The 27,738-nt window shown below is 45.3% G+C and overlaps 1 protein-coding gene across 8 annotated transcripts in view; it reads right to left on the minus strand.

Moving 5' to 3' along the window:
* Positions 1 to 27,738, minus strand: part of FHOD3 (formin homology 2 domain containing 3) — a 1,176,281-nt gene that overhangs the window by 79,741 nt on the left and 1,068,802 nt on the right. For all 8 annotated transcript variants that reach the window (XM_069219602.1, XM_069219604.1, XM_069219603.1 and 5 more), the window contains one exon: positions 24,512 to 24,673. In XM_069219602.1, coding sequence (XP_069075703.1) covers positions 24,512 to 24,673 — 162 coding nt within the window. The remainder of the gene's footprint in view (positions 1 to 24,511; positions 24,674 to 27,738) is intronic.

Raw genomic sequence — 27,738 nt, forward strand, 5'->3', positions numbered from 1 at the left:
TCCGAAATTTCAGTTGAATATCATTTCTGTCATTGGAAATACATAGTTACATCAATCGTGAGATTACCATCAAGCAGAAAGGTTATTTACTGCTTCGGTAATGAGGCTCCTAAATTGATTACATCCAGAAACAGGATCAATGCAAGCCTGGCGAAGCTTCACCTGGATTCTGAGCTGTTTTGACTCATTAAGGAATTGCATGTTGTCATGGAGTGCAGATGATCAAGAGGGAATTTCTTTTGTATTGAATTCATTCCAGTCAATGATTAAAGAACATTTTCACAAAAGAGGAATTCAAAAATGGAGGTGACTTTTGAAAGATATACTCTATCAATATGGCCATACCCTGCACACTCTCAGATCTTGTGGTAAGAATGGGTATATGGTTCAAATTGTAGATAACAAAATAAAATACATTACAGCTTAAGAAAACAACAAATGACAGTAATAGTAAAATAATGGTTACCTGAGCAAAGAACAATTGTGGATATAGAGGGCAGAGGATTCACAGGGAGTATGTTAAATATAATATTGTTATCATGGATTTAGAAACAAGTTGAGTGAAGATGCAACACATTTCCAATTTGCCGAAGTTGATATTCTGAAAGCAACTAGACTGGACACAAACAGAAAGTGTCTTGCTTGTAGCCTCCATGTATTAATTCAATGCAAGAAGTAAAGTACATTTTGATAAGGTGACCTTAAGTAGCTACAAATATTAGCATCTTTTGATAATTTCATGACCAGACGACAACTGATGAATTCTAGCAATTTAAATGCATCTAACGACTTTTATGTACGTTTTTAGCCAAATTGTAATTTTTACTGATTGTGTAAAAACACATCAAGTGATATTGCCATTAATCTCGTGAGATCCAATTATTAAGCTACAGTGCTTGCTAATGATAATTGTAAATGTTGATATTTGTGATATTGTTTAAGAAAAAATATAAACATACTAATGTTCTGCTTTTAGAAACCAAAATATAAGGAATGCTATTACACTAGCCATCCTGAAGAACAGTTTTTTCTTTTGGGACTGATTATAGTTACTTATTTCTTAGGTTCCAAATGGCAGCTAAAAAGAGCTAATGTGGACAACTTGTGAGATCGGCTGTTTCCACTACGGTAAAACACCTCACAGGGTAGTGGAAAATATGACCTCAAAGCCAAGCATCTGCAGTTCAGATTTGGCTTCTGTTTGAAGCTGGCTGCCAATGCTTTATGCCTCTAGCACACAGGAAGCTCAGAAAACGCACTGCTGATAAGTCTGAAGCTACGTTTAAGTAAGTGGAGGTATCCTCGTACCATAGTGACACAAGTATGTCTGTATGCTCTATGCCAGGCCAAGTCACTTTGACACAGCCATCTGCAGCAAAGACAGAGGGGTGGGTACTGTGATTGCCAACGAGGCAGGGCATACTTCGATCCACAAAGATAAACTGAGGTCTTGACAAACTAATACTAACCCAGAATCAACATGCCTGAAAAAAATGTAATACATTTCCGAGGAGAAAATTACTATGTGTTTGTCATTCTGAAAACCCGATTGCATTCATGTAGCTTAAAACTTTCAGCCCAAAGTAAATCGTTTACATTTACTTATTTACAGTTCCCTGCAGAACACAGCCGTTCTTAACTATGTGCAACAGGTCATGTCCTAAAACAGTGAGCAAACAATTAGAATAATATAAATTTACCATAAAGAAAATCTGAGGCATAGATTAACAAAGCGTTGTATCGTAAAGCATAGGAGGCAGATCTACAATGTTTTGGCACGGGGAAGCCGCAAGCGTTCTTGCTGCGTTGCCCTGCATCAAAACAAAAGGGCAGGAACGCGCTGTATCTACGAGATACAGCGCATTCCTGCCCTTTACCCCTGCACTGGTGCTTTGCGTCAAAGCAGGCACCCTTGCACCATGGTGCAAGGGTGCCTGCGTTACAGGGATGATTGTTTTTGTGCAGGAAGGGCCACCTACCTGCACAAAAACAATCCCAAGAGGTGTTTTCCGCGTTATATGTGTGATGCAAAATGCAGCACACATAGAAAGAGGAAAAAATTGGGAGAAATAAAGATATTTCTCCCTGTTACGTCACGTCTATGCCACCCCTTGTAAATCTGTGAAAGCGTCAAAATTCATGGGTGCAGTATGGGAACACCCTTGCAACACCAATGGAAACGCCTCCCTGACGCAAAGTGAGGCAACGCATCGACTTGAGCTGCATTTCCTTACTCCATATCTACAAGGCCATATAAAGCCACGCAAAGTGGCTTTGCGTGGCCTTGTAGATATGTGTCAGCAGCCTGTGCCGCCAATGTGGAAAAAAAGCGATGCATCAGCGGCACATAAGTTAAAATACTGTACCTTGACGTTTGGGGAACAGTGAAGGGAGGAGAACCATTCAAAAGGAAAAATGTCAATTGTTTCCAAGGGTGAGTGCTGAATTATGCCTATTACTTAAAAAAAGGGCCATTAAGACATTGCATACTGCAGAAAAAATGAATTTCAAAATACAGGATATTTACAGCATAAATAGCATAAAAGCAGCCCTCAGGCTGACAGAACCCTGAGCCACTAATTGTCTTTGTTATTGGCTAGGTGCAGATTTTAGCTGCTTCAATCCTTCTAAGTATATTTCTGTACTTTGCCACAAAAGGGCCCAGGTCTCAGTGCTGGCTGGTGTCAGTCAATAGGTACTCTATCGCATCGGCTCTTAGCATGAAGCTGCATACCCATAGGGGTCCGCAACGCATACTGAGGGCATCCCCATCCGTTTATAAAATGAACTATTATCAACAGATTGGTAAAGTATCTACACATAAAAAAATGAAGAATGTAAAACTGAAAATTTTATAAGGCGCTGTAAATGTGAAGGAATGTGAAACTCTCAGCTAGAAATTTAGCTGGTACCCTTAGCTTGATTTATGGAAAAAGAGCAAGTACAACAAACAGGATCTACTATGGACAATTGGTAGCCTCAACTAAGCACTGGTGAGTGCTGATCAAAACAGTGAATACATTAGGAGGAAAATGATTGTGATATGAATGGGTTCGGCATATAGCTTTAACCTTTAGAAATAAAAACATATTTTGAGAAATTCGGACTTGCCCATTAAAATTAAAATTTCACTTGTATATTTTGCTGATTGTGAATTAAATAAAATATTTCATAATTTGTATATTTGATTCATGCGTACTTGTTTCTGTATTTTAGGGCATTGTTCAGGCCGGGGCCCCTGGCTTCCAGTAGTGGTTCAGTTGAGGCCCAAAGAAGTTGAAAGGTTAAGGATTGTTATTGTGCAAGGTAGCAGTGTCAGTGCCAATTTAAAAAACGGTTTTTTTTGGAGGGGAAAGATTATGGGGAGTCAGGGAAGACAAGTAACTAACTTTACCTATGTTGGGGTGATCTAACCATATTCTGACTAAAATCCAAACTGTAGCCATTACACTCCCATTATCAAATACTTCTACAGGGTCATCAAGTTCTACTTTGATCCTGGTTGAGTGTCCTGGGACACACGGCTGCAACCATAGTTTGGCACCCAGGGTATCACTTCACATGAAGCCATTGGAAACCAGAAACCAGAAAAGAGAATTTTCAAACAGGTCATCCAGGTAATGTTATAAAGCCTGGCTGATGTTTTTTTATCTGACACAAACCTGTGGGCTTGTTATATCCTATTATTTGCTAACTGCATCGCTGCAGGGGCAGACATTCCTAAGTCGTGGAAAGACACAGTCGTTATTCTCATATATTAAAAAGGCGATAGGTCACTTCCTAATAACAACAGACTTATTAGCCTAATCGACTGCATACAAAACATTTTTTCCAGATGTCTCCTGGCTAAGATGCAGGATTGGATGACTGAAGAGGAAATCCTTTGCCCCTATCAAGCAGGCTTTCGGAAAAGGCCTCCACCACTGACAAGGTGTTCTGCTTTCTTTTGTTATATTGGTGTACTGTCACTATTGGCAGGGGATATTTGTATGTTGCATTTGTAGATCTCAGATCTGGTTTTAATCTGGTGCCATGTTCTACTCTTTGGCAGGTTTTGCAAAATATGAAATGCCAATAAACCTCTTGTCCCTGGTTAGACACTTCCACAAGTACAATTTTGCACACATCAGGTGAAGGAACCAGGGTGAATTGACTGAGGAAATCCCAGTGCTCTGCGGTGTGCGACAGGGTTCCGTTTTGGCCCCTACACTTTATTCTTTGTTTATCAATTACATTGTTTCTTCTACATCTTCAGCTGAAGCCAATGTTCCCTCACTGGCTGGATCCAAATTTCCTATTCTATTATTTGCGGACAACACCTTGCTGATTTCCAAAACCCCAAGCGTGTTGCAGAATCTTCTACACCGCTTTTTGGGTGCATTACGGAGCATTCATAGAATGATTCCTAAACTTAGATGATGTCATATTGCTTATTTTATTCCTATTGTTAACCTAATGTCTTTTAAGAGTTGATGTATTTGAAACAACCTATTTTATGTGAAAAGTTCAGTTTTAATTATTTATTATGCTTTTATGTTGTATGTGTGTGCTTTTATGGCCCGAAAGCCCGAAATAAAGCTATTTTGATGATGATGATTGGCGAGTTTTAATATCTCAGGATTCAAAACAGGAGCAAATTTCTTATAACCCTCGGCTGGTAATTGTCTTCGCCACAGGCCTTCCCATTGGCTAATGATTTCACTAACGCCTCCAAAGCTTCAGCTTGTCTTAATTGCAGCTTTGGAATGGGAAGCTGGCTTAAAAATCCTTTGAGTCTGGAAAAGTCCACCTCCTCTTGTGCATTATATATAGATTCGTAATGTTTGAAGAATTTTTCCTGAATTTGAAAAGGATATACACTATGGCCCTCATTCTGACCCTGGCGGTCTTTGACCGCCAGGGCGGAGGACCGCGGGAGCACTGCCGACAAGCCGGCGGTGCTCCAATGGGGATTCCGACCGCGGCGGTAAAGCCGCGGTCGGACCGGCACCACTGGCGGGGTCCCGCCAGTGTACCGCGGCCCCATTGAATCCTCCGCGGCGGCGCAGCTTGCTGCACCGCCGCGGGGATTCTGACCCCCCCTACCGCCATCCAGATCCCGGCGGTCGGACCGCCGAGATCCGGATGGCGGTAGGGGGGGTCGCGGGGCCCCTGGGGGCCCCTGCAGTGCCCATGCCACTGGCATGGGCATTGCAGGGGCCCCCGTAAGAGGGCCCCTACATGTATTTCACTGTCTGCTGCGCAGACAGTGAAATACGCGACGGGTGCAACTGCACCCGTCGCACAGCTTCCACTCCGCCGGCTCGATTCCGAGCCGGCTTCATCGTGGAAGCCTCTTTCCCGCTGGGCTGGCTGGCGGTCTGAAGGAGACCGCCCGCCAGCCCAGCGGGAAAGTCAGAATTACCGCCGCGGTCTTTCGACCGCGGAACGGTAACCTGACGGCGGGACTTTGGCGGGCGGCCTCCACCACCCGCCAAGGTCAGAATGAGGGCCTATGAGTTTTTGTTTCCTCATCAATAACTGATATTATCTTGTTCTGTGCTTGATGCTCATGGACCTTCCAGGCTAAACATTTCCCTCCATACTGCTTTCTTCATTAGTCTTTTGAAGATAAGCTTTTTTGGTGATGTACCCTTGCTCATTGTAATAGTCTTGCATACGCAGTCAGCTTGTCTGAGCACCAGCTTAATAGTGGAGGTTCTAATTTATAAATATTCCATGTTCGCCTGTTGAAACTTCACTTCCAACCCTAAGTGACACACATTATAACAGTAGACTGGTCTTACCACTTTTTTATGCCATTCTCTCTTCTCTCCATCATAATATTCACATGCACACTAACTAAGAAACGTAGGACCAGGGATGGGGACTTGAATAATGTCAACCAGCTCCTACTAATTTCCAAAATAACCCCAAAGCTCTTGTCCTCACAAAAAATAGTGACACTACTCAAGTTATAGAGAATTACAGCACCGCCATGATAGAAATTGCAAACGAACTTGCTGCACTCAAACAAAAAAAAATCAATAACAACTTGTCTTCTCAATGATACGCCAATCAACTCCAAGAGAAATGAAAAAAACTCAGAACCAGAGAGCACACCTGATGCTAAAACCCACTGAAAGGAAACTTTGGAAAAACTTTGAATCAAGTGTAAAGAATATACATTGCACACTTTTGAGACAAATGCAGAATTATTCTGAAGAGAATCAACCAAATATAAGCCCAGGAAGTTCTTTGACATGGTCAGGTAGACCACCACTGTAAAGAAATGGCTCCCTGTTGCAGTTACCCCCCACTTTTTGCCTGATACTGATGCTGACTTGACTGAGAAGTGTGCTGGGACCCTGCCAACCAGGCCCCAGCACCAGTGTTCTTTCACCTAAAATGTACCATTGTTTCCACAATTGGCACAACCCTGGCACCTAGGTAAGTCCCTTGTAACTGGTACCCCTGGTACCAAGGGCCCAGATGCCAGGGAAGGTTTTTAAGGGCTGCAGCATATCTTATGCCACCCTAGGGACCCCTCACTCAGCACAGACACACTGCTTGCCAGCTTGTGTGTGCTGGTGGGGAGAAAATGACTAAGTCGACATGGCACTCACCTCAGGGTGCCATGCCAACCTCACACTGCTTGTGGCATAAGTAAGTCACCCCTCTAGCAGGCCTTACAGCCCTAAGGCAGGGTGCACTATACCACAGGTGAGGGCATAGGTGCATGAGCACTATGCCCCTACAGTGTCTAAGCAAAACCTTAGACATTGTAAGTGCAGGGTAGCCATAAGAGTATATGGTCTGAGAGTCTGTCAAAAACGAACTCCACAGCTCCATAATGGCTACACTGAATACTGGGAAGTTTAGTACCAAACTTCTCAGAATAATAAACCCACACTGATGCCAGTGTTGGATTTATAAAAAAAATGCACACAGAGGGCATCTTAGAGATACCCCCTGTATTTTACCCAATTGTTCAGTGCAGGATTGACTGGTCTGTGCCAGCCTGCTGCTGAGAGACGAGTTTCTGACCCCATGTGGTGAGGGCCTTTGTGCTCTCTGAACAGAAACAAAAGCCTGCTCTGGGTGGAGGTGCTTAACACCTCCCCCCTGCAGGAACTGTAACACCTAGCAGTGAGCCTCAAAGGCTCAGGCTTCGTGTTACAATGCCCCAGGGCACTCCAGCTAGTGGAGATGCCCGCCCCCTGGACACAGCCCCCACTTTTGGCGGCAAGTCCAGGAGAGATAATGAGAAAAACAAGGAGTCGTCACTGGCCAGTCAGGACAGCCCCTAAGGTGTCCTGAGCTGAGGTGACTCTGACTTTTTGAAATCCTCCATCTTGCAGATGGAGAATTTCCCCAAAAGGATTAGGTATGTGCCCCCCTCCCCTCAGGGAGGAGGCACAAAGAGGGTGTATCCACCCTCAAGGACAGTAACCATTGGCTACTGCCCTCCCAGACCTAAAAACACCCCTAAATTCAGTATTTAGGGGCACCCCAGAACCTAGGAAACTAGATTCCTGCAACCTAAGAAGAAGAGGACTGCTGAGCTGAAAAACCCTGCAGAGAAGACGGAGACACCAACTGCCTTGGCCCCAGCTCTACCGGCCTGTCTCCCCCCTTCGGAAGAAAACTGCTCTAGCGACGCTTTCCCCAGGACCAGCGACCTCTGAATCCTCAGAGGACTGCCCTGCTCTAAAAGGACCAAGAAACTCCTGAGAACAGCGGCCCTGTTCACCCAAGACTGCAACTTTGTTTCCAAAGAAGCAACTTAAAGACAACTGCATTTCCCGCCAGAAGCGTGAGACTTGCAACTCTGCACCCAACGCCCCCGGCTCGACTTGTGGAGAACAAACACTTCAGGGAGGACTCCCCAGCGACTACGAGACCGTGAGTAGCCAGAGTTGCCCCCCCCTGAGCCCCCACAGCGACGCCTGCAGAGGGAATCCCGAGGCTCCCCCTGACCGCGACTGCCTGACTCCCAGATCCCGACGCCTGGAAAAGACCCTGCACCCGCAGCCCCCAGGACCTGAAAGATCGGAACTCCAGTGCAGGAGTGACCCCCAGGAGGCCCTCTCCCTTGCCCAGGTGGTGGCTACCCCGAGGAGCCCTCCCCTTGCCTGCCTGCATCGCTGAAGAGACCCCGTGGTCTCCCATTGATTCCAATTGAAAACCTGACGTGTGTTTGCACACTGCACCCGGCCGCCCCTGTGCTGCTGAGGGTGTACTTTCTGTGCTAACTTGTGTCCCCCCCGGTGCCCTACAAAACCCCCCTGGTCTGCCCTCCGAAGACGCGGGTACTTACCTGCTGGCAGACTGGAACCGGGGCACCCACTTCTCCATTGAAGCCTATGTGTTTTGGGCACCACTTTGAACTCTGCACCTGACCGGCCCTGAGCTGCTGGTGTGGTAACTTTGGGGTTGCTCTGAACCCCCAACGGTGGGCTACCTTGGACCCAAAGTTGAACCCCGTAGGTGGTTTACTTACCTGCAAGAACTAACAATTACTTACCTCCCCTAGGAGCTGTGAAAATTGCACTGTGTCTAGTTTTAAAATAGCTATATGTGTTTTATTTGAAAAGTATATATGCTATTGTGATTATTCAAAGTTCCTAAAGTACTTACCTGCAATACCTTTCATGCAAAGTATTACATGTAGAATTTGAACCTGTGGTTCTTAAAATAAACTAAGAAAATATATTTTTCTATACAAAAACCTATTGGCCTGGAATTGTCTCTGAGTGTGTGTTCCTCATTTATTGCCTGTGTGTATGTCCAACAAATGCTTAACACTACTCCTTTGATAAGCCTACTGCTCGACCACACTACCACAAAATAGAGCATTAGTATTATCTCTTTTTGCCAATATCTTACCTCTAAGGGGAACCCTTGGACTCTGTGATTCCTTACTTTGAAATAGTGCATACAGAGCCAACTTCCTACATTGGTGGATCAGTGGTGGGGTACAAGACTTTGCATTTGCTGGACTACTCAGCCAATACCTGATCACACGACAAATTCCAAAAATTGTCATTAGAAATTGATTTTTGCAATTTGAACTATTTTTCTAAATTCTTAAAAGTCCTGCTAGGGCCTTGTGTTAGTCCCTGTTAGCATTTTTTTTAGAGTTTAAAAGTTTTGTGAAAGTTTGAATTAGATTCTAGAACTAGTTTTAGATTCTTAAAAAGTATTCCAAATTTTAGAAACATAATGCCTGGTGCAGATGTGAATGTGGAGGAACTCGACCTCACACCTTACCTCCATCTTAAGATGAGGGAGCTAAGGTCACCCTGCAAAATAAAGAAAATCACAATTGGCTCAAGACCCTCCAAACAACAGCTCCAGGAGCTTTTGGCAGAGTTTGAAAAAGCCAACCCCTCTGAGGATGACAACCCAGAGGATGATGTTAGTGACATGGAGGAGAATTCCCACCTTCCAGTCCTAACTAGGGAACCCAGGGACACTCCATCCCTGATTCCAACTGTGATAGTCAGAGATGCTGCTTCCCTCACAGGACGGGCCAGCACCTCTGAAATCACTGAGGATAGCCTCAGTGAAGAGGACCTCCTGCTAGCCAGGATGGCCAAAAGATTGGCTTTGGAAAGACAGATCCTAGCCATAGAAAGGGAAAGACAAGAGATGGGCCTAGGTCCCATCAATGGTGGCAGCAACATAAATAGGGTCAGAGATTCTATTGACATGTTGAAAATCCCAAAAGGGATTGTAACTAAATATGAAGATGGTGATGACATCACCAAATGGTTCACAGCTTTTGAGAGGGCTTGTGCAACCAGAAAAGTAAACAGATCTCACTGGGGTGCTCTCCTTTGGGAAATGTTCACTGGAAAGTGTATGGATAGACTCCTCACACTCTCTGGAAAAGATGCAGAATCTTATGACCTCATGAAGGGAACCCTGATTGAGGGCTTTGGATTCTCCACTGAGGAGTACAGGATTAGGTTCAGGGGGGCTCAAAAATCCTCGAGCCAGACCTGGGTTGATTTTGTAGACTACTCAGTGAAAACACTGGATGGTTGGGTAACTGGAAATGAAGTGCATGACTATGTTGGGCTTTATAATTTGTTTATGAAAGAACACATTTTAAGTAACTGCTTCAATGAAAAGTTGCATCAGTATCTGGTAGACCTAGGTCCAATTTCTCCCCAAGAATTGGGAAAGAAGGCAGACCACTGGGTCAAGACTAGGGTAACCAAAACTTCCACTGGGGGTGACCAAAAGAAAGGGGTTACAAAGCCTCCCCAGGAGAAAGTGGGTGACACTAGAAATAAAGAAAAAGAGTCCTCTGTAGGCCCCCAAAAACCAGACCAGGTGGGTGGGCCCCAAGACACAACCCAAAACAAAGGTGGGTACCAGGGTAAGAACTGGGATGCCACTAAGGCATGGTGCCAAAACTGTAGACAGATAGGGCACCACACCAAGGACACTTCTTGTCCCAAAAACAAACCCCCTAGCAAAATCCCAGGGGTGACCAGTGTAGCCATTGGGGATGACTCCTCAGATGAGGAGGTCTTCATAGCCTTCAACTGGAAAAAGGGCCCAACAGGTGAGTTGGAGATTGCAGAGGGAAGTAGACACTTCCACCACCTACTGGTGAATGGAATCCCAGCCACTGCCCTGAGAGACACTTGTGCCAGTCACACTATTGTGCATGACAGGCTGGTGTTCTCAAACCAGTACATCCCAGGTGAGACTGCCAGAGTAAGAGTTAGCCCAGACAGGGTCACTGATAGGCCTGTGGCTTTTGTGCCCATAGAAGTGGGTGGGACTTTTAGCTGGAGAAGGGTGGTAGTCAGTACAGACCTCCCCCTGGAGTGTCTTCTTGGAAATGACTATCCAGAGGTTAGTCAGAGCCCAAGAGAGGAACTGGTCCAGGGCCAGTCCTCTCCCAAGGACTCTGGGGTTGCTAACCCTGCAGTAACTGCAAGTAGGCCCCAGAAGAAAAAGAAAAGAAAACAGAGTAGGAAGGGTGGACAACCTTTAGCCAAGGTTCCAGCAAGCCAAAGAGATCCTGCTCCAGTAGGGGAGAACTCCACAAGTGGTACTGGTAACGTCCAACCTGACCCACAAGAAGTCCTGGCTAGTCAGGCAACTGTTAAGCCTGAGTGGGTGGCTCCTCAGCTAACAGAAGAAAGAGTGGAAGAAGGGTGTTTACTACAAGATGTGATAACCCCCCACTCTAATACAGCAGACAGGCACCCTGAACCCAAAGAAGCCTGTAACTTAGCCCCTTCCCTTGTAGGTGAAGAGCTAAAGGTGTGGTTCTGGGCACTGACAGCTGTCAGTGGCCTCTGCTGGGTGTTAGCCTTTATGGCTGCACTATCCTTGGCATGGTGGTCTGACCCCATGCCAAATAGCAAGTTAGGCCCCCTGACCTTGTTGGTCATGGTGGGGTTACTCCAGCTCTGGGTAACCTCTTTGGGTAAGCTAGGGGTGACCCTGGCTAAGATAAGATTAGCAGAGGTGGATACCTCTAACCCCAAAATAGAGAGAATGGGTGGAGACATTAAAGACACAGACAAGAGGCAATTCAGACTAGGTCCTATCACTGTGGAAGTGGGTCAGTTCCCCAGAGGGAATGACCTGAACAGAAGGATGTAAGGCAGAGTAGGCCCTGCAACAAACCAGCCTATTTCCTCTACTCTTCCTCGCCTGACAGACTAGGAAGACTCTCCCAGCTTTGGCTGAGTCTCCTGGCCTGTGGGCTGGGGGGGGCTTGTATAAAGAAATGGCTCACTGTTGCAGTTACCCCCCACTTTTTGCCTGATACTGATGCTGACTTGACTGAGAAGTGTGCTGGGACTCTGCCAAACAGGCCCCAGCACCAGTGTTCTTTCACCTAAAATGTACCATTGTTTCCACAATTGGCACAACCCTGGCACCTAGGTAAGTCCCTTGTAACTGGTACCCCTGGTACCAAGGGCCCTGATGCCAGGGAAGGTCTCTAAGGGCTGCAGCATATCTTATGCCACCCTAGGGACCCCTCACTCAGCACAGACACACTGCTTGCCAGCTTGTGTGTGCTGGTGGGGAGAAATGGCACCCACCTCAGGGTGCCATGCCAACCTCACACTGCTTGTGGCATAGGTAAGTCACCCCTCTAGCAGGCCTTACAGCCCTAAGGCAGGGTGCACTATACCACAGATGAGGGCATAGGTGCATGAGCACTATGCCCCTACAGTGTCTAAGCAAAACCTTAACCATTGTAAGTGCATGGTAGCCATAAGAGTATATGGTCTGAGAGTCTGTCAAAAATGACCTCTACAGCTCCATAATGGCTACACTGAATACTGGGAAGTTTAGTACCAAACTTCTCAGAATAATAAACCCACACTGATGCCAGTGTTGGATTTATTAAAACAATGCACACAGAGGGCATCTTAGAGATACCCCCTGTATTTTACCCAATTGTTCAGTGCAGGACTGACTGGTCTGTGCCAGCCTGCTGCTGAGAGACGAGTTTCTGACCCCATGTGGTGAGGGCCTTTGTGCTCTCTGAGGACAGAAACAAAAGCCTGCTCTGGGTGGAGGTGCTTAACACCTCCCCCCTGCAGGAACTGGAACACCTAGCAGTGAGCCTCAAAAGCTCAGGCTTCGTGTTACAATGCCCCAGGGCAATCCAGCTAGTGGAGATGCCCGCCCCCTGGACACAGACCCCACTTTTGGCGGCAAGTCCAGGAGAGATAATGAGAAAAACAAGGAGTCGTCACTGGCCAGTCAGGACAGCCCCTAAGGTGTCCTGAGCTGAGGTGACTCTGACTTTTAGAAATCCTCCATCTTGCAGATGGAGGATTTCCCCAATAGGATTAGGGATGTGCCCCCCTCCCCTCAGGGAGGAGGCACAAAGAGGGTGTAGCCACCCTCAAGGACAGTAACCATTGGCTACTGCCCTCCCAGACCTAAACACACCCCTAAATTCAGTATTTAGGGGCACCCCAGAACCTAGGAAACTAGATTCCTGCAACCTAAGAAGAAGAGGACTGCTGAGCTGAAAAACCCTGCAGAGAAGACGGAGACACCAACTGCCTTGGCCCCAGCTCTACCGGCCTGTCTCCCCCCTTCGGAAGAAAACTGCTCCAGCTACGCTTTCCCCAGGACCAGCGACCTCTGAATCCTCAGAGGACTGCCCTGCTCTAAAAGGACCAAGAAACTCCTGAGAACAGCGGCCCTGTTCACCCAAGACTGCAACTTTGTTTCCAAAGAAGCAACTTAAAGACAATTGCATTTCCCACCAGAAGCGTGAGACGTGCAACTCTGCACCCGACGTCCCCGGCTCGACTTGTGGAGAACAAACACTTCAGGGAGGACTCCCCGGCGACTACGAGACCGTGAGTAGCCAGAGTTGCCCCCCCCTGAGCCCCCACAGCGACGCCTGCAGAGGGAATCCCGAGGCTCCCCCGACCGCGACTGCCTGACTCCCAGATCCCGACGCCTGGAAAAGACCCTGCACCCGCAGCTCCCAGGACCTGAAAGATCGGAACTCCAGTGCAGGAGTGACCCCCAGGAGGCCCTCTCCCTTGCCCAGGTAGTGGCTACCCCGAGGAGCCCCCCCCTTGCCTGCCTGCATCGCTGAAGAGACCCCGTGGTCTCCCATTGATTCCAATTGAAAACCTGACGTGTGTTTGCACACTGCACCCGGCCGCCCCCGTGCTGCTGAGGGTGTACTTTCTGTGCTAACTTGTGTCCCCCCCGGTGCCCTACAAAACCCCCCTGGTCTGCCCTCCGAAGACGCGGGTACTTACCTGCTGGCAGACTGGAACCGGGGCACCCACTTCTCCATTGAAGCCTATGTGTTTTGGGCACCACTTTGAACTCTGCACCTGACCGGCCCTGAGCTGCTGGTGTGGTAACTTTGGGGCTGCTCTGAACCCCCAACGGTGGGCTACCTTGGACCCAAACTTGAACCCCGTAGGTGGTTTACTTACCTGCAAGAACTAACAATTACTTACCTCCCCTAGGAACTGTGAAAATTGCACTTATTTTTAAAATAGCTATATGTGTTTTATTTGAAAAGTATATATGCTATTGTGATTATTCAAAGTTCCTAAAGTAACTACCTGCAATACCTTTCATGCAAAGTATTACATGTAGAATTTGACCCTGTGGTTCTTAAAATAAACTAAGAATAGATATTTTTCTATACAAAACCTATTGGCCTGGAATTGTCTCTGAGTGTGTGTTCCTCATTTATTGCCTGTGTGTATGTACAACAAATGCTTAACACTACTCCTTTGATAAGCCTACTGCTCGACCACACTACCACAAAATAGAGCATTAGTATTATCTCTTTTTGCCACTATCTTACCTCTAAGGGGAACCCTTGGACTCTGTGCATACTATTCCTTACTTTGAAATAGTGCATACAGAGCCAACTTCCTACAACCACCCATTTGCCCTATGCCAAATAACAAAGAAAACTGTCATAATCTCTCCAGTTTCTTCACAGACAAGATAAACACAATTAAGCTATGCATCCCAAAAGATATTCCAACTGAACTGCTGCATGCATACATTATCCTGCAGATCCAAAAAGGAATGGTTCTCCTTTGAACTGCTAACTGAATATCAACAAAAAAACATGATCCCAGCAGTCAAGCCATCTTCTCCATCTGCTGACCCCATTCCAGCTAATATGGCAAAGAATATTACCCCAACTCTCACTCCTTACCTCACCCAATTTGTTGATTCCTTCTTCAGCTAAATCGTAGTGCCCAAAGTCCTCAAAAATGGCAAAGCCATCCCTCTTAAGAAACCAGATGCAGATCCTGCCAACCACATCAGCTGCAGCCCGATCTCCAGCCTCATATTCGTGGTAAAAGTCCTGGTAAGCTTTGTTGAACGTAAGATTAACAAATACTTAAATAAAAATAACTTCCTTGATGATCATTAGTCAGGTTGTATATCTGGCTGCCTCACCAAGACCACAGTACTAGAAAGAGGGGATGACACTGCGAGTAACAGACCACAAAGGTGTATGTTTCCTCACTTTCCTGGTCTTCTCTTCAGCATTTGCCATAGTCAGTTACTCATCTAATCTTACAAGATTGGATGGGAATCAAAGATACTGTGATGAACTGGAAGTCCTACTTCTCAAATCACTCTCAATAAATTAGGCCATCTAACTCTCGCTCTAACCTCTAACTCCTGTATCAATAAGTACCCCATGGCTCCATACTGTCACCTACAATATTCAGTATTTACATGGAACCCCTCTGCTCACTCCTGGAAAATTCAAACATTTCTTTTAAGTTCTATCCAGACACACTCACACTCAGCTATACTTGAAAGCATCCTCTTCGGGGGACATTGCAAATCTGTCAAACATTCTAACTGATATTCAATTGTGGATATTGTTCCACAGATAACTCTTCTCTCCCAGCTGCATTGCAACTTACCTGTAAAAACATGGTTAGACTCCTTGAGACAACATAACGGTAAACCATACACTGTAGACAAAGTAAAATCTTTGGGCTTTCAACTTGATAAAAACCATGATCTACACACCAACATAAACATTATAGATAAGGGTGCTTAATTCCAAATCAGACTACTTAGAAGGATCTAGTCACTAATTCTTGAAGATGATTTCAAAACTGTAGTTTAATCTATGGTCCTCTACAAGTAAGGCTACTGCAGCTCACTACTAACAGTCATACACAGAGTACATCTAGCCCCTCTGAAGGCAGATTTTAACTCTGCAGCCCACTTAGTCATCCATGTGAGAAGATCTGATCACATAACCCCTATCCTAGGCACATTCAATTGGCTCTCCATTGAGGCAACAATCATATACAAGCTGGCTTGCATAATTCATAAGACTTTACGTGAGGTCTCAGCCAAATACCTAACCAACATTAATAATCATCTCAGAAGCCTCCCATGTCATCCATAGTACAGACTTTCTGCACCAGAAAACTCCTACTTACAAAAAAACACAGAATCCTTAACCAAGCCTTTTCTGTGAATACTCCCAAAACATGAAATGCCACCTGACTTGCAATTAGGGCCAACTCCTCCCACGAGTCCTTCAGAAGAGACCTAAAATTCTTTCTCTTTCAACTGCAACTCCCATCCTAAGAAATATTTGCCCAATAATCATTAGCATATGAGGACTTGCAATGTGGGTCCCCCAGGGATACTACACTTCTCCAATCAATACCGCACTCTATTAGTCAATTTTAGTTATGTCTGAGCTTGAGAGGACCTGAGGTCTACTGTTTGCTGTGCCCTTATTAAGCGTCTTGATTCAATGTCATTACTATTGTTAAGTTTATCAAAGCGCACCTTCCAGGATACCCTCCAGAATAATCTCAGTTTAATTTATAAATGAAATTTGTGCACTCAAATTACAAAACCTTAATCCCCTTATGTTAGTTGGGTTTTAATTGCTTACAATTAGCGGGGTAAAATAATATCTAAATATTAACCACAGAAAACAACAGTTGTGCCGTCCCAAAATGCATTCATTTGAAACTTTGGTAACAATGCCTTAACTCTTCATTTGTGGTGTGAAGCCTTGTACACACTTACTGCAGGTTATAGAAGCATTGCATTAACAGCTTGGGTACCTGGGACGTAACCGTTCATCCTGGGCAGCACCGCTCAGGTGCCCAGGATGTAATCGTTACGTCCTGCACCCGGCCCTCAGGCAAAGTGCTAGCGCTCCCCCCAAAGGCCTTCCACCCGACTCCCACGGACAGGGCTGGAAGGGGAATCGATTCCCCTTCCACCCCTGCCCCCCCAGTGACATCTGATGACATCAGAGTGCAATTGTGCGCTGACCTCATCCGAGGAGAAACAGATTAATTTCTCCTTGGTACGGGGCAGGGGAGGTCAGAGAGGCATGAAAGGGGAAGGAAATACTTCTCCTTCCTTTTTCATGTCTCTCTAAGCATTCCTGCAGCACGATCACATACCGATTGTCCTGCAGGAATGCCCACTAGACTCCAGGGAATGTGTGTACACAAATAAGGGGAGCAGCCCCTTGGGCAAGGGTTGCTTCCCAAAGGTGGGGGCATTTTATCTAAGACCATTTCTGCCCCCCTAGGGACAGAGTGGCCTATATTAATTAGGCCGATCTGCCCCCGGGGGGGCAGAAGCCATTAGACATCAGAGATGTTTTTTTTGTATTATGTTTATGAGGGGAGTGATCCCTTAGGCAAAGGTCGCTCCCCAGGGGGCAACTTTATAATAGGCCTTTTCTGCCCTCTCCTGGGGGCAGAATGGCCTATATTAATTAGGCTGATCTGCCCCAAAGGGGGGCAGAAACCACCAGGCACCAGGGATTTTTGCTTTGTTTTGTTTTTTACAGATGGTGAGTGACCCTTCAGGCAAGGGTCACTCCCCTGGGGGGGCAAATTTATTTTAGAACATTTCTGCCACCCTTGGGGGCAGATTGGCCTATTTTTCTTAGGCCAATCTGCCCCAAGGGGGGCAGAAACCACTATACACAAGGTATTTTTTTTTGCACCAATATCACGCAAGGGGAGCGATCCCTTAGGCAAGGGTCGCTCCCCTGGGAGGCAAATTTATTCCAGGCCATTTCTGCCTATTTTTGTAAGGCCCACCTGCCCCCAAGGAGGGGGGGGGGAGTGAGAAAGCCCAACAGAGACCAGGAAAGATTTTATTAAAAGAGGGTGGGGGTATGGCCATACACCCACCCAAAATAAATGGGGACAAAGTTGATCTGCCCACCGGTGGGTAGAGGGGCAATGACCCCAATCCACTCCCTGGGGGGGGCAGAAAGCCTAATAGAAGCCAGGGAATAAAAAAAAAAAAGTGGGGTGGTGGCAACCAACCAGTATGGCCAGCTGAAGGGGGAAACAGTCTTTCAGCTCTCGCCCCGCACACTAAAAGATCGTATCCCAACAGCAAGCAAGAGCACATTTGAATATTTTGGGGTTTGGTTTTACATTTGGGAAATGAGAGTTTGTCAAGCTCTCAAAATTGTTACACTTGGAATGGTGTAGGCTGCACTTTTTGGACTTTGGAACGCTGCCATGTAGAAAAATCTACGATACCTAGACAAATCTGGAAACTAAACATCGGGGTGAATCCAGGGTGGTGTGCTTCACATGCACCCCGCACCATTTTCTTCCCTACGATGCCCTGCAAACCTCCAACTTTGCTTGAAATCACACATTTTTCCCACATTTTTGTGATGGAACCTTACAGAATCTGCAGGAACCCACAAAATTCCTACCACCCAGCATTGCTGCATCTATACCGATAACAATTCTGCCCCACTTCCCAGCCTAAAAACGTTTTGGTTCCTCCTCATTTTCGACATGTTTTTGGCTCTTCCCTGTTTAAGGCACTTGGCCCACCTACACAAGTGAGATATCATTTCTACCGGGAGACTCAGAGAAATATTGGGTAGGAGAACATTTATGCCGGTGCGGTGATCCCACAGAGAAATGTGGGAAAAATGCGATTTTTGTAATTACATTTGAGGTTTGGTGAGGATTCTGGGTAAGAAAACACTAGGGGATCCATGCAAGTCACATCTCCCTGGACTCCGTCTGGTGTCTAGTTTTCAGAAATGTTTGGGTTTGGTAGGTTTTCCTAGATGGCTGCTGAGCCCAGGACCACTAACGCAGGTGCCTCCCCACTAAAACAGGTAGTATAGTATTGGATAATTTTAGTGTTTTGGGGCATTTCCTCTCGCGGGCACTAGGCCTACCCACACAAGTGAGGTACCATTTTTATTGGGAGACCTGGGGGAACGCTGGGTAGACAGAAGTTTGTGGTTCCCCTCAGATTTCAGAACTTTGCAGCACTGAAATTTGAGGACAACGTGTTTTTTTGCCACATTTTGAGGTTTGCTACAGATTCTAGATAACAGAACCTAGTGAGAGCACCATAAGTTACCCCATCCTGGGTTCTCCTAGGTGACTAGTTTTCAGAAATGTCCAGGCTTGCTAGGTTTTCCTAGGCGCCGGCTGAGCTAGAGGCCAAAATCCACATCTAGGCACTTTGCAAAAAAACAGGTACATTTTCTTTGGGAAAATATGATGTGTCCACATAGTGTTTTGGGGCATTTCCTGTTGCTGGCACTAGGCCTACCCACACAAGTGAGGTACCATTTCTTTCGGGAAACTTGGGAGAAAGCTGGGAAGAAGGAAATGTGTGGCTCCCCTCTGATTACAGAACTTTCTATCACCAAAATGTGAGTAAAAGGTGTTTTTTTTGCCAAATTTTGAGGTTTGCAAAGGATTCTGGGTAACAGAACCTGGTCAGAGCCCCACAAGTCAACCCATTCTGAATTCCCCTAGGTGTCCATTTTTCAAAAATGTATAGGTTTGCTAGGTTTCCCAAGGTGCCAGCTGAGCCATAGGTTAAAATCCACATCTAGGCACTTTGCAAAAAACAGGTCAGTTTTCTTTGGTAAAATGTGATGTATCAATGTTGTGTTTTGGGGCATTTCCTGGCACGGGCACTAGGGCTATCCACACAAGTGAGGTACCATTTTTATCGAGAGACCTGGGGGAATGTTGGGTGGAAAGAAAATTGCTGCTTCTCTCAGATTCCAGAACTTTCTGTCACCAAAATGTGAGGAAAAAGTGTTTGTTTTTTTGCAAAATTTTGAGGTGTGCAGAAGTTTCTGGGTAACAGAACCTGGTGAGAGCCCCACAAGTCACCCCATCGTGGATTCCCATAGGTATCTAGTTTTGAAAAATGCACAGGTTTGGTAAGTTTCCCCACGTGCCGGCTGAGCTAGAGGCCAAAATCCATAGCTAGGCACTTTCCAAAAAAATTTCAGATTTCAATGTAATGTGATGTTTCCATGGTGCGTTTCCTGTCGCGGGCATTGGGCCAAGTGAGGTGCCATGTTTATCGGGATACTTGGGGGAACACAGAATACCAGAACAAGTGTTATTGTCCCTTGTCTTTCTCTACATTTTTTCCTTCCAAATGTAAAAGTGTGTAAAAAAGACGTCTATTTGTGAAATGCCCTGTAATTCCCATGCTAGTATGGGGACCCCGGAATTCAGAGATGTGCAAATAACCACTGCTTCGCAAGACCTTATTTTGTGCCCATTTTGGAAATACAAAGATTTCCTTGGTACCTATTTTTCACTTTATATTTTACCAAATGGATTGCTGTATACCCGGTATACAGTGGAAACCCATTGCAAGGAGCAGCTCCTTTATTGGCTCTGGGTGCCTAGGATTCTTGATGAACCTACAAGCTCTATATATCCCAGCAACCAGAAGAGTCCAGCAGATGTAACGGTATATTGTTTTCGAAAATCTGACATCGCAGGAAAAAGTTACAGAGTAAAATGTGGAGAAAGATGGCTGGTTTTTTTTCAGCTCAATTTCAATATTTTTATATTTCAGCTGTTAGTTTCTGTAGGAAAACCTTGTAGGCTGTACACAAATGACCCCTTGAGGAATTCAGAATTTTGTCTTCTTTTCAGAAATGTTTAGCTGTCCGTGATCCAGCATTAGTTTCACACCCATTTCTGTCACTAACTGGAAGGAGGCTAAAAGCACAAAAAATAGTTAAAATGGGGTATGTCCCAGAAAAATGCCAAAATTATGTTGAAAAGTTTGGTTTTCTGATTCAAGTCTGCCCGTTCCTGAAACCTGAGAAGATGGTGATTTTAGTACCACAACCCTTTTTTTCATGCCATTTTCAGGGGGAAAAACGCAAGCCGCCTTCTAAAGCCATTTTTTCCTTTTTTTTTTTTAAAACGAAATTTTCACTTTATTTTGGCTAATTTCTTGGTCTCCTCCAGGAGAACCCACAAACTCTGTGTACCTCTAGGATCCCTAGAATGTTGTAAAAAAAAAAGGATGCAACTTTTGGTGTGGGTAGCTTATGTGGACAAAACTTTATGAGGACCTAAGCGCGAACTGCCCCAAATAGCCAACAAAAGGACTGGCACCTAAGGGGGAAAAGGCCTGGCAGCGAAGGGGTTAAAGACAAAACACCATCCTTTTAAAATGTTTGAAAATAATATAAATAAATACATAAATAAATTAATTATTTGTCACTGTCACATGTGCTGTGGATCAGAAAATGCTGTTCCCATCATAATGTGATGTTGAACATTTTGTGAAAACAATGCATGTCTGCATATGAGTTAAAGAGCTAACTCTGCAAAACTGCTAATTAATAATACCCAGAAAATAGAGGATGCTCTCTGCAATATCATAAAGAGGACTTTCAGTACGCTTCTGACTAAACAATGCTTTAGAAGAAGCCACCACGTTCAGCTGGCGGATGGCCTTTGTAAAACTAGCATCACACTACAAATCAAACTTTACAACAAACATTTCAATATACATATTTTCAACAATGTTTCTTCAAAAGATTAAGGGCCACATGTACAAAGCAGTTTTCAAGTCGCAAATGGCGAATCAGCCCGTTTGCGACTTGAAAAATGCTATTTGGGTTTTGCGATTCGGTATTAAGAAGGGGCGTGATAAGGGCGTCCCTTCCTAATACTGAATCCAGATGGTATCTATGATTGTTTTGAGACCGCGAATTCGGCTGCAAAACAATTACAGTTAGCACCAGTTTCAAACTGGTGCTAACCCATTCGCAAACGGGAAGGAGTCCCCACGGGACCCCTTCCTCTTTGTGAATGGTAGCAAAAATATTTTTTCAGAGCTGGCAGTGGTCCCATTGACCAGTGCCTGCTCTGAAAAAATGAAAAGAAAACTTTTCATTTTTGATTTTGAAATGCATCTCGTTTTCCTTTAAGGAAAAGGCGAATCAGCCAGTTTGCGACTTGAAGAATGCTAATTGGGTTTTGTGATTCGGTATTAGGAAGGGGCGTGACAAGGGCGTCCGTTCCTAATACCGAATCCAGATGGTATGTATGATTGTTTTGTGACCACGAATGCAGTTGCAAAACAATTGCAGTTAGCACCAGTTTCAAACTGGTTCTAACCCATTCGCAAACGGGAAGGGGTCCTGACGGGACCCCTTCCTCTTTGTGAATGGTAGCGAAAATATTTTTTCAGAGCAGGCAGGAGTGCCACGGAACACTGCCTGCTCTGAAAAAATGAAAAGAAAACTTTTCATTTTTGATTTTGAAATGCATCTCGTTTTCCTTTAAGGAAAACGGGCTGCATTAAAAAAAAAAAACTGCTTTATTTAAAAGCAGTCACAGACATAGTGGTCTGCTGTCTCCAGCAGGCCACCATCCCTGTGAGGGCAGCCATTCCCAATGGGGTCGCAAATTGCGACCTACCCCATGAATATTCATGAGATAGGTCATTTGCAACCCCATTGGAAATCCCAAACAGTGTCACTTACACTGTTGTACATCAGGTTTTGCGAGTCGCAAAACCTGATGTTTGTACATGTGGCCCTAAAAGCAAAAGTGATCATTTAAATGTGCTAATAAGGAACTGGCAGATCATTTTAAAAAGTAATCCCTAATATACATTTGAAGGAATATTTCTGTCTTTTAATGATATTGGGATGCATGTATGCCACAGAGACACTGCCTGCCAGCATTGCATCACACAGACATTTCATTTTCATTAATATTACATTTTCTCTCAAAAATATTTTGGCTATGTATTAAAATTTGGCAGTATTAAAAATTAAAATACATTAAGATCATGGCTACTCATAGCTTAACTATGTCATGGCACAGTGCCTCCACGTCCCTTCTACAGGGCATCTATTCTGGCAGTTCAGGGTGGTCTGTTCCCAGGAGAGCAGGTTCAGTACTGATCGGCATAAGGAGGACCTTTGTCCACAGTGGCACCGTGGCCAAAAAACGATGGACTGGAATACTACCTTGACTGATTGCCAGTGGTTAGACTTTTTTTAAAGTATTCCTTCCATCACCTGTTTGTGATTGATAACAATCCCTGCAGAACCATCAATAGCAAATGAACCAATAAATAGATATTATGCCACTCTGCCTCAATCCTAATCCATAAGCAATATTTCACTAAATGTCCCTCTTTTCTAACTTTGACCAACTTCTATACTATGGGAGCCACTGAACAAAAGAGAAATTGGGTTTTTTAAGATGAAGGTAAATGTATTTAAGTATATACAAATCAAATGTTGCCACAATGAAATCGTCAAAAAAGAAACAATGCATAAGACAGGACTAACTTCAGAACATTCACATCATGATACATTAGCTAAAAGCTATGCAGGTGTTAATTCTTTGGTCTGCTTCATTTATTGTATGCCACTAATATCGGAATCAATAAAATCCAAGTAAACATTTTTGCTAGCTAGGCCAAGGTGCAAAAGCCCTTGAGAGGATAATATAAACATGCTTGCCCTGGAATCCATCTGTATCAGCAAACTAAAGACAAAGGTGTAATCAAATAATAAGCACACAATAATGTCAAGAAGTACAGCTCATTATGTTCGTCAAGTCTAAAAGAGTAAATAGACTACAGATAACACATCAAAATAATATTTTTCCTGCGTTGTCCCCCGATGGGGCACAGCGAGGTCTCTCTTCTCTTCTCACTGTCTCCTTCAACATAGTCTTCTAAGGTTCCTTCTTTTTTCAGACAACCTTTAAAAAAAATGTTTCTCAAAATATTTTCAGAGTTCCTTCGTTGTGCTGCTTGACCAGCGAAAAAAAGAGTCTGAAGATGGAGGTCATGCACAGGAACTTCCAGGGCGCCGCCTCATGTCACAGAAGGACAGACTAAGCACGAAATGGTGGTCGACGACGCCCCCACCCCCAAAAAAAAACTTTCCGGACCCAACCACTAGATGGCGGAATAATGCACAGCATGTGAATGCCGAAAAGGATAAATGCTGTAAAATGGTAATTACAACAAATTGACTAAACTCAAATTTCTCACCCTCTCTACCTAGGTGTTTAAATATTGAAAGAAGAAGGAGTAAGAAGCTACATTTGCGAAGAAATATGACTAATGCTCAACAAAAGCCTTGCAATACAAACCATATGAGAAGGCCTCAAGAACTGCTAAACAACAAAAAAGTAAATGTATAATATAGATATTAGATTACCTGTCTTATTTGGGTGAGACACCCTGACTCTAAAATACAGATGTAGTGCTTGCATAAACACACCAGTGATCTTGCTGATGATTTTGGCTTAGGCTGACTTCATAGTATTCTCTATGTACGCTTGGAATTCACACAGCATGAATTAGGTTGGGCGCATGTTAATTGAGATGCTGGAAGATGATACACGATCACGTACATCTAGTGGCGATTTGCACCTTTAAAATATATAATGACATCACAATTCAAAAATATATGTTTTCATGCACATGGAGATTAAGGATCTGATTTAGAGTGTGGTGAGGGAGTTACTCCATCACAAATGTGACGGATATCGCATCCACTGTATTACAATCCCATAATAGCCTATGGAGATCGTAACATGGCGGACAATCTGTAGTCAAGTGGAAAAGATGGGAAGGTTTGCCTGTTGAGGAGCTACATAATTTTCCACACAAGGATAATTTAGGAATAAATATAATCTGCAGTAAATGGAGCCTGCTTTACTTCTGGTTTTTTAAGACATACCTTGGCTGACCTGGTGATGGCCCCGATTTCAGAATAGAGGTCTGTGCTCTCAGGATACTTTTCTACCACCATGGTGCAGACGTGGTGCAGGAGGGACTGCTTATGTACCGTGTCCTTCACTTCTGGAACCTTTTCGAGGTAGCTCAACTCAAAAGCTTTGGCCTGTTTTTCAATAGAAAAGTGAAATAGCTTGGTGTGTCTACACTGTGGTAGGATTAAAACAAGTTTTACTCTCAACCAAAGTTAGATATAACACGATAAGCAAGTGAAATGCATTTAACAATTTAAAATAAATATTGAAAAAGACATTTCTGAGAAACTCAGGGGGGGTACGCATGGTCAAAGTCTGTGACCATTACAAATATGTAAAGTCTTCATTTTACATACAGCAGGACGTTTCTGCGAGAAGCAGATCCTTGCCCTTAAACCTGGTAATGCCTTGCTCTAGAAAGGGCCCTGCCAAACAAGCACACATTTGAAGCTATTCTACCAGGCATTCAATTGTGACCTAGGCAGATGCAAAAATAAATTCAAAGGCACAATGCTGAGTTATATTTATTACAATCTAGATATTTGTAGGAAATCAGGTGAGAGTTGTAAGAAAGTGCCATCTTTCTAGCATAGTTACCCCCACTTTTTGCCTGATGTCAGTGTGTTTAGACCTGGGGTCTTTAAATGGGGGGTGGGCCACCCTGGGGGGGGGCCTCAAGTAATCCCAGGGGGCGGGTCGATGGGGGAGGGGTGGAGTGGGGGTAGCCTCTGGCTAAAAGAAGCATTATGCTGATAACAGTGCTTTGTTTTAAGCCGAGATTAATTTATTTCATTTAAAAAAAGGTAACAGAACATAACTGCAATGTTTAAATAAAGCCTAGACATATTTAAACATTGCCAACTTATTAGAATAATTGTGAACAATTCTGAGGGGGAGGTGATGATTTTATTTTTCCACCAGCATAAAAATGTTTGAAAACCACTGGTTTAGACTGTAGTTCACTGGGATCCTGCTTATCAGGACCGCAGTCACTGTGCTATCTCCTCTAAATTTGGTTACTGGTAAACATTTTAGCCCCACAATTGGCCTACTGGTGCACTCGTGTAAGTCCCTAGTAATATGTGGTACTTAGATACCCAGGGCATTGGTACACCAGGGGTCTCCTATGTGCTGCAGCATATATTGTTCTACTCCTCGGAGCCCATGCAAACTGTGTCTGCAGACCTGCCATTGCAGCCTGTGTCAAATGGTGCAGGCCCCCTTTCACCACCGAATCTGCTCTCTGCACTTAGACATTATAAGTCACTCCTCTGGTAGTCCCTTCACCACTCGGGCAGTGTGCATGTCTCTAAGTGTGAGGGTACTCCTGCGTGAATAAGGTGTCCCTACGTACCTCAGGCTAATTCCTGGACTCTGTAAGTGCAGGGAAGCCATCTTAAGGTATGTAGCGGACACTGGTCAACATGAGTAGTCCAACTACATAATGGCGTCTCCGAAACTAGGCATGTTTGGTATCAAACATGCTGAAATCATGCAAGGAAACTGATTACAGTGTTAGTTGCATGATGCCATGTACACTGGGGGTTCCTTAGAGGATCCCCTAGTTCTGCCTGTGCAGCCTTAAGCGGTCTAGCTGCCAGCCCACAATGCTGCTCACCCCAGACACTGTTCTGTCCTCTTGCTGGTTAGCCAGACTTGGGCCAGACCGGGAGAACAAAGGATTTCCTGCAAGGGAGAGGTGTGACCACCTCCCCTTGTGCATTAGGTGTCTAAAGGCTGGGGTGGGGTGGCCTCTGAGCGCCACCAGACTGCTTTGAAGGGCACATTTGGTGTCCTCCTTGAATAATTCAGTTTGCACCAGTTCAGGAACCTCATGAAACTGCACAAAGAATAGGGGAGTTACCACCCCCACCCCGTCCAGATCCTTCCCTAGGGAGGTGCACAGAGCTCTGCCAGGTGGCCACTTGATTCTGCAGTCTTGGATATAAGATGTGCAGAGGTCCCTGGGAGCATCTGACTGGTTAGGCCAGATAGAATAAGTGCCTGACCCCCTCTGATAGGTGGGTCACTTCAGAGAGTGACCAACCCCTTTTAGGGTTACTTAAGGGCTCCCTCGCAGGTGGATCCTCAGATTCTTCAAGCAAGACTCTTCAAAGGAAATCTTTGCAAGACATCTTCTTCTCCTGGCCTGTGGAAACGCTGCTGCTCTGCTTTGGAACAGAAACACATCTGCTTCTGGTGGGAAAGCTCCCATTGCAACATTGCTTCCCCAAACCATGCAAGAATTCTGCAACATCCAAGGCTTTGCACCCCTCGGGGTCACAAGGACTCTGCACCTGGAAGCATGAAGGAATCTCCCTTGAAGTGAAGGAGTCACTCCCCTACATCCGCAGGCATCTCAAGACAATATCGACCGGCTGGTGGGATCTACTGTCCCACAGACATCTTAAGATCCTGCTTCACAGGTGGTGGGTCTGTGGCTGCCTCTGGGTCCTGCTTGTCTTCTGACCAAGGTGAGAGACTGTGGGCCTTGGCTCCTACCATTGGACTGGAACCCTTGTGCACCACAACTCTTGCCAAGGCTTGTTGACTGTTTCTCTGGGAGATCTTCAGGCAACAAGAAGCCCCAGCCTCCAGCACTCTGCAACTCAAAGATCAGCCCCTGTCCAGCAACTCCTGCGACTTCTTTTTGTCGTGCTGGTAAGGCCGCCTTCTGACTATCTGTGCCCACCGCCTGTGGGTCACTTGAGGGGGATCTATCGACTTCTGCTGGCCTTTCAGTCTGCTGAGGGCCAGCCCTGACTCCCCCTCAGCGGTAGAGTCTCCTTGTATCTTTTTGGTCCCCAAAGTTTTGCAAATATTTCTTCAGCTCCTGCTTGCATTCGCCAGTGCTCATTGGTGACCTGGCTGGTCACTGACCCTCCTGCAATCCGGTGACCATTGAGCGACAGCTCATTGGTGACTCCTGGGATCTTCTGCAGCTTCTGGACCCCACAGTTTGACCTCTTCTTCCACCGACTTGCAGGAACTTCACCCCCCCCCCGCCCTCAGATTGTGGGCATTGCCACCTGCACCACCTGGGCTCCTCCAAGGGTGCTGGAGTCTGTCCCTTCCTTTGCAGGTCCTCCATGTTCAGTATTTGTCCCTGTGTTCCATCGACCTGGTCCATGGGTCGTGACAGCAGCTGGGCAATCCAAGGCATTCACTGACTTCAGAGAGAGTGCCTTCTCCCCTC

The sequence above is a fragment of the Pleurodeles waltl genome, chromosome 2_2 (genome assembly GCF_031143425.1).
Source record: "Pleurodeles waltl isolate 20211129_DDA chromosome 2_2, aPleWal1.hap1.20221129, whole genome shotgun sequence".
NCBI classification, from domain to species: Eukaryota; Metazoa; Chordata; class Amphibia; order Caudata; family Salamandridae; genus Pleurodeles; species Pleurodeles waltl.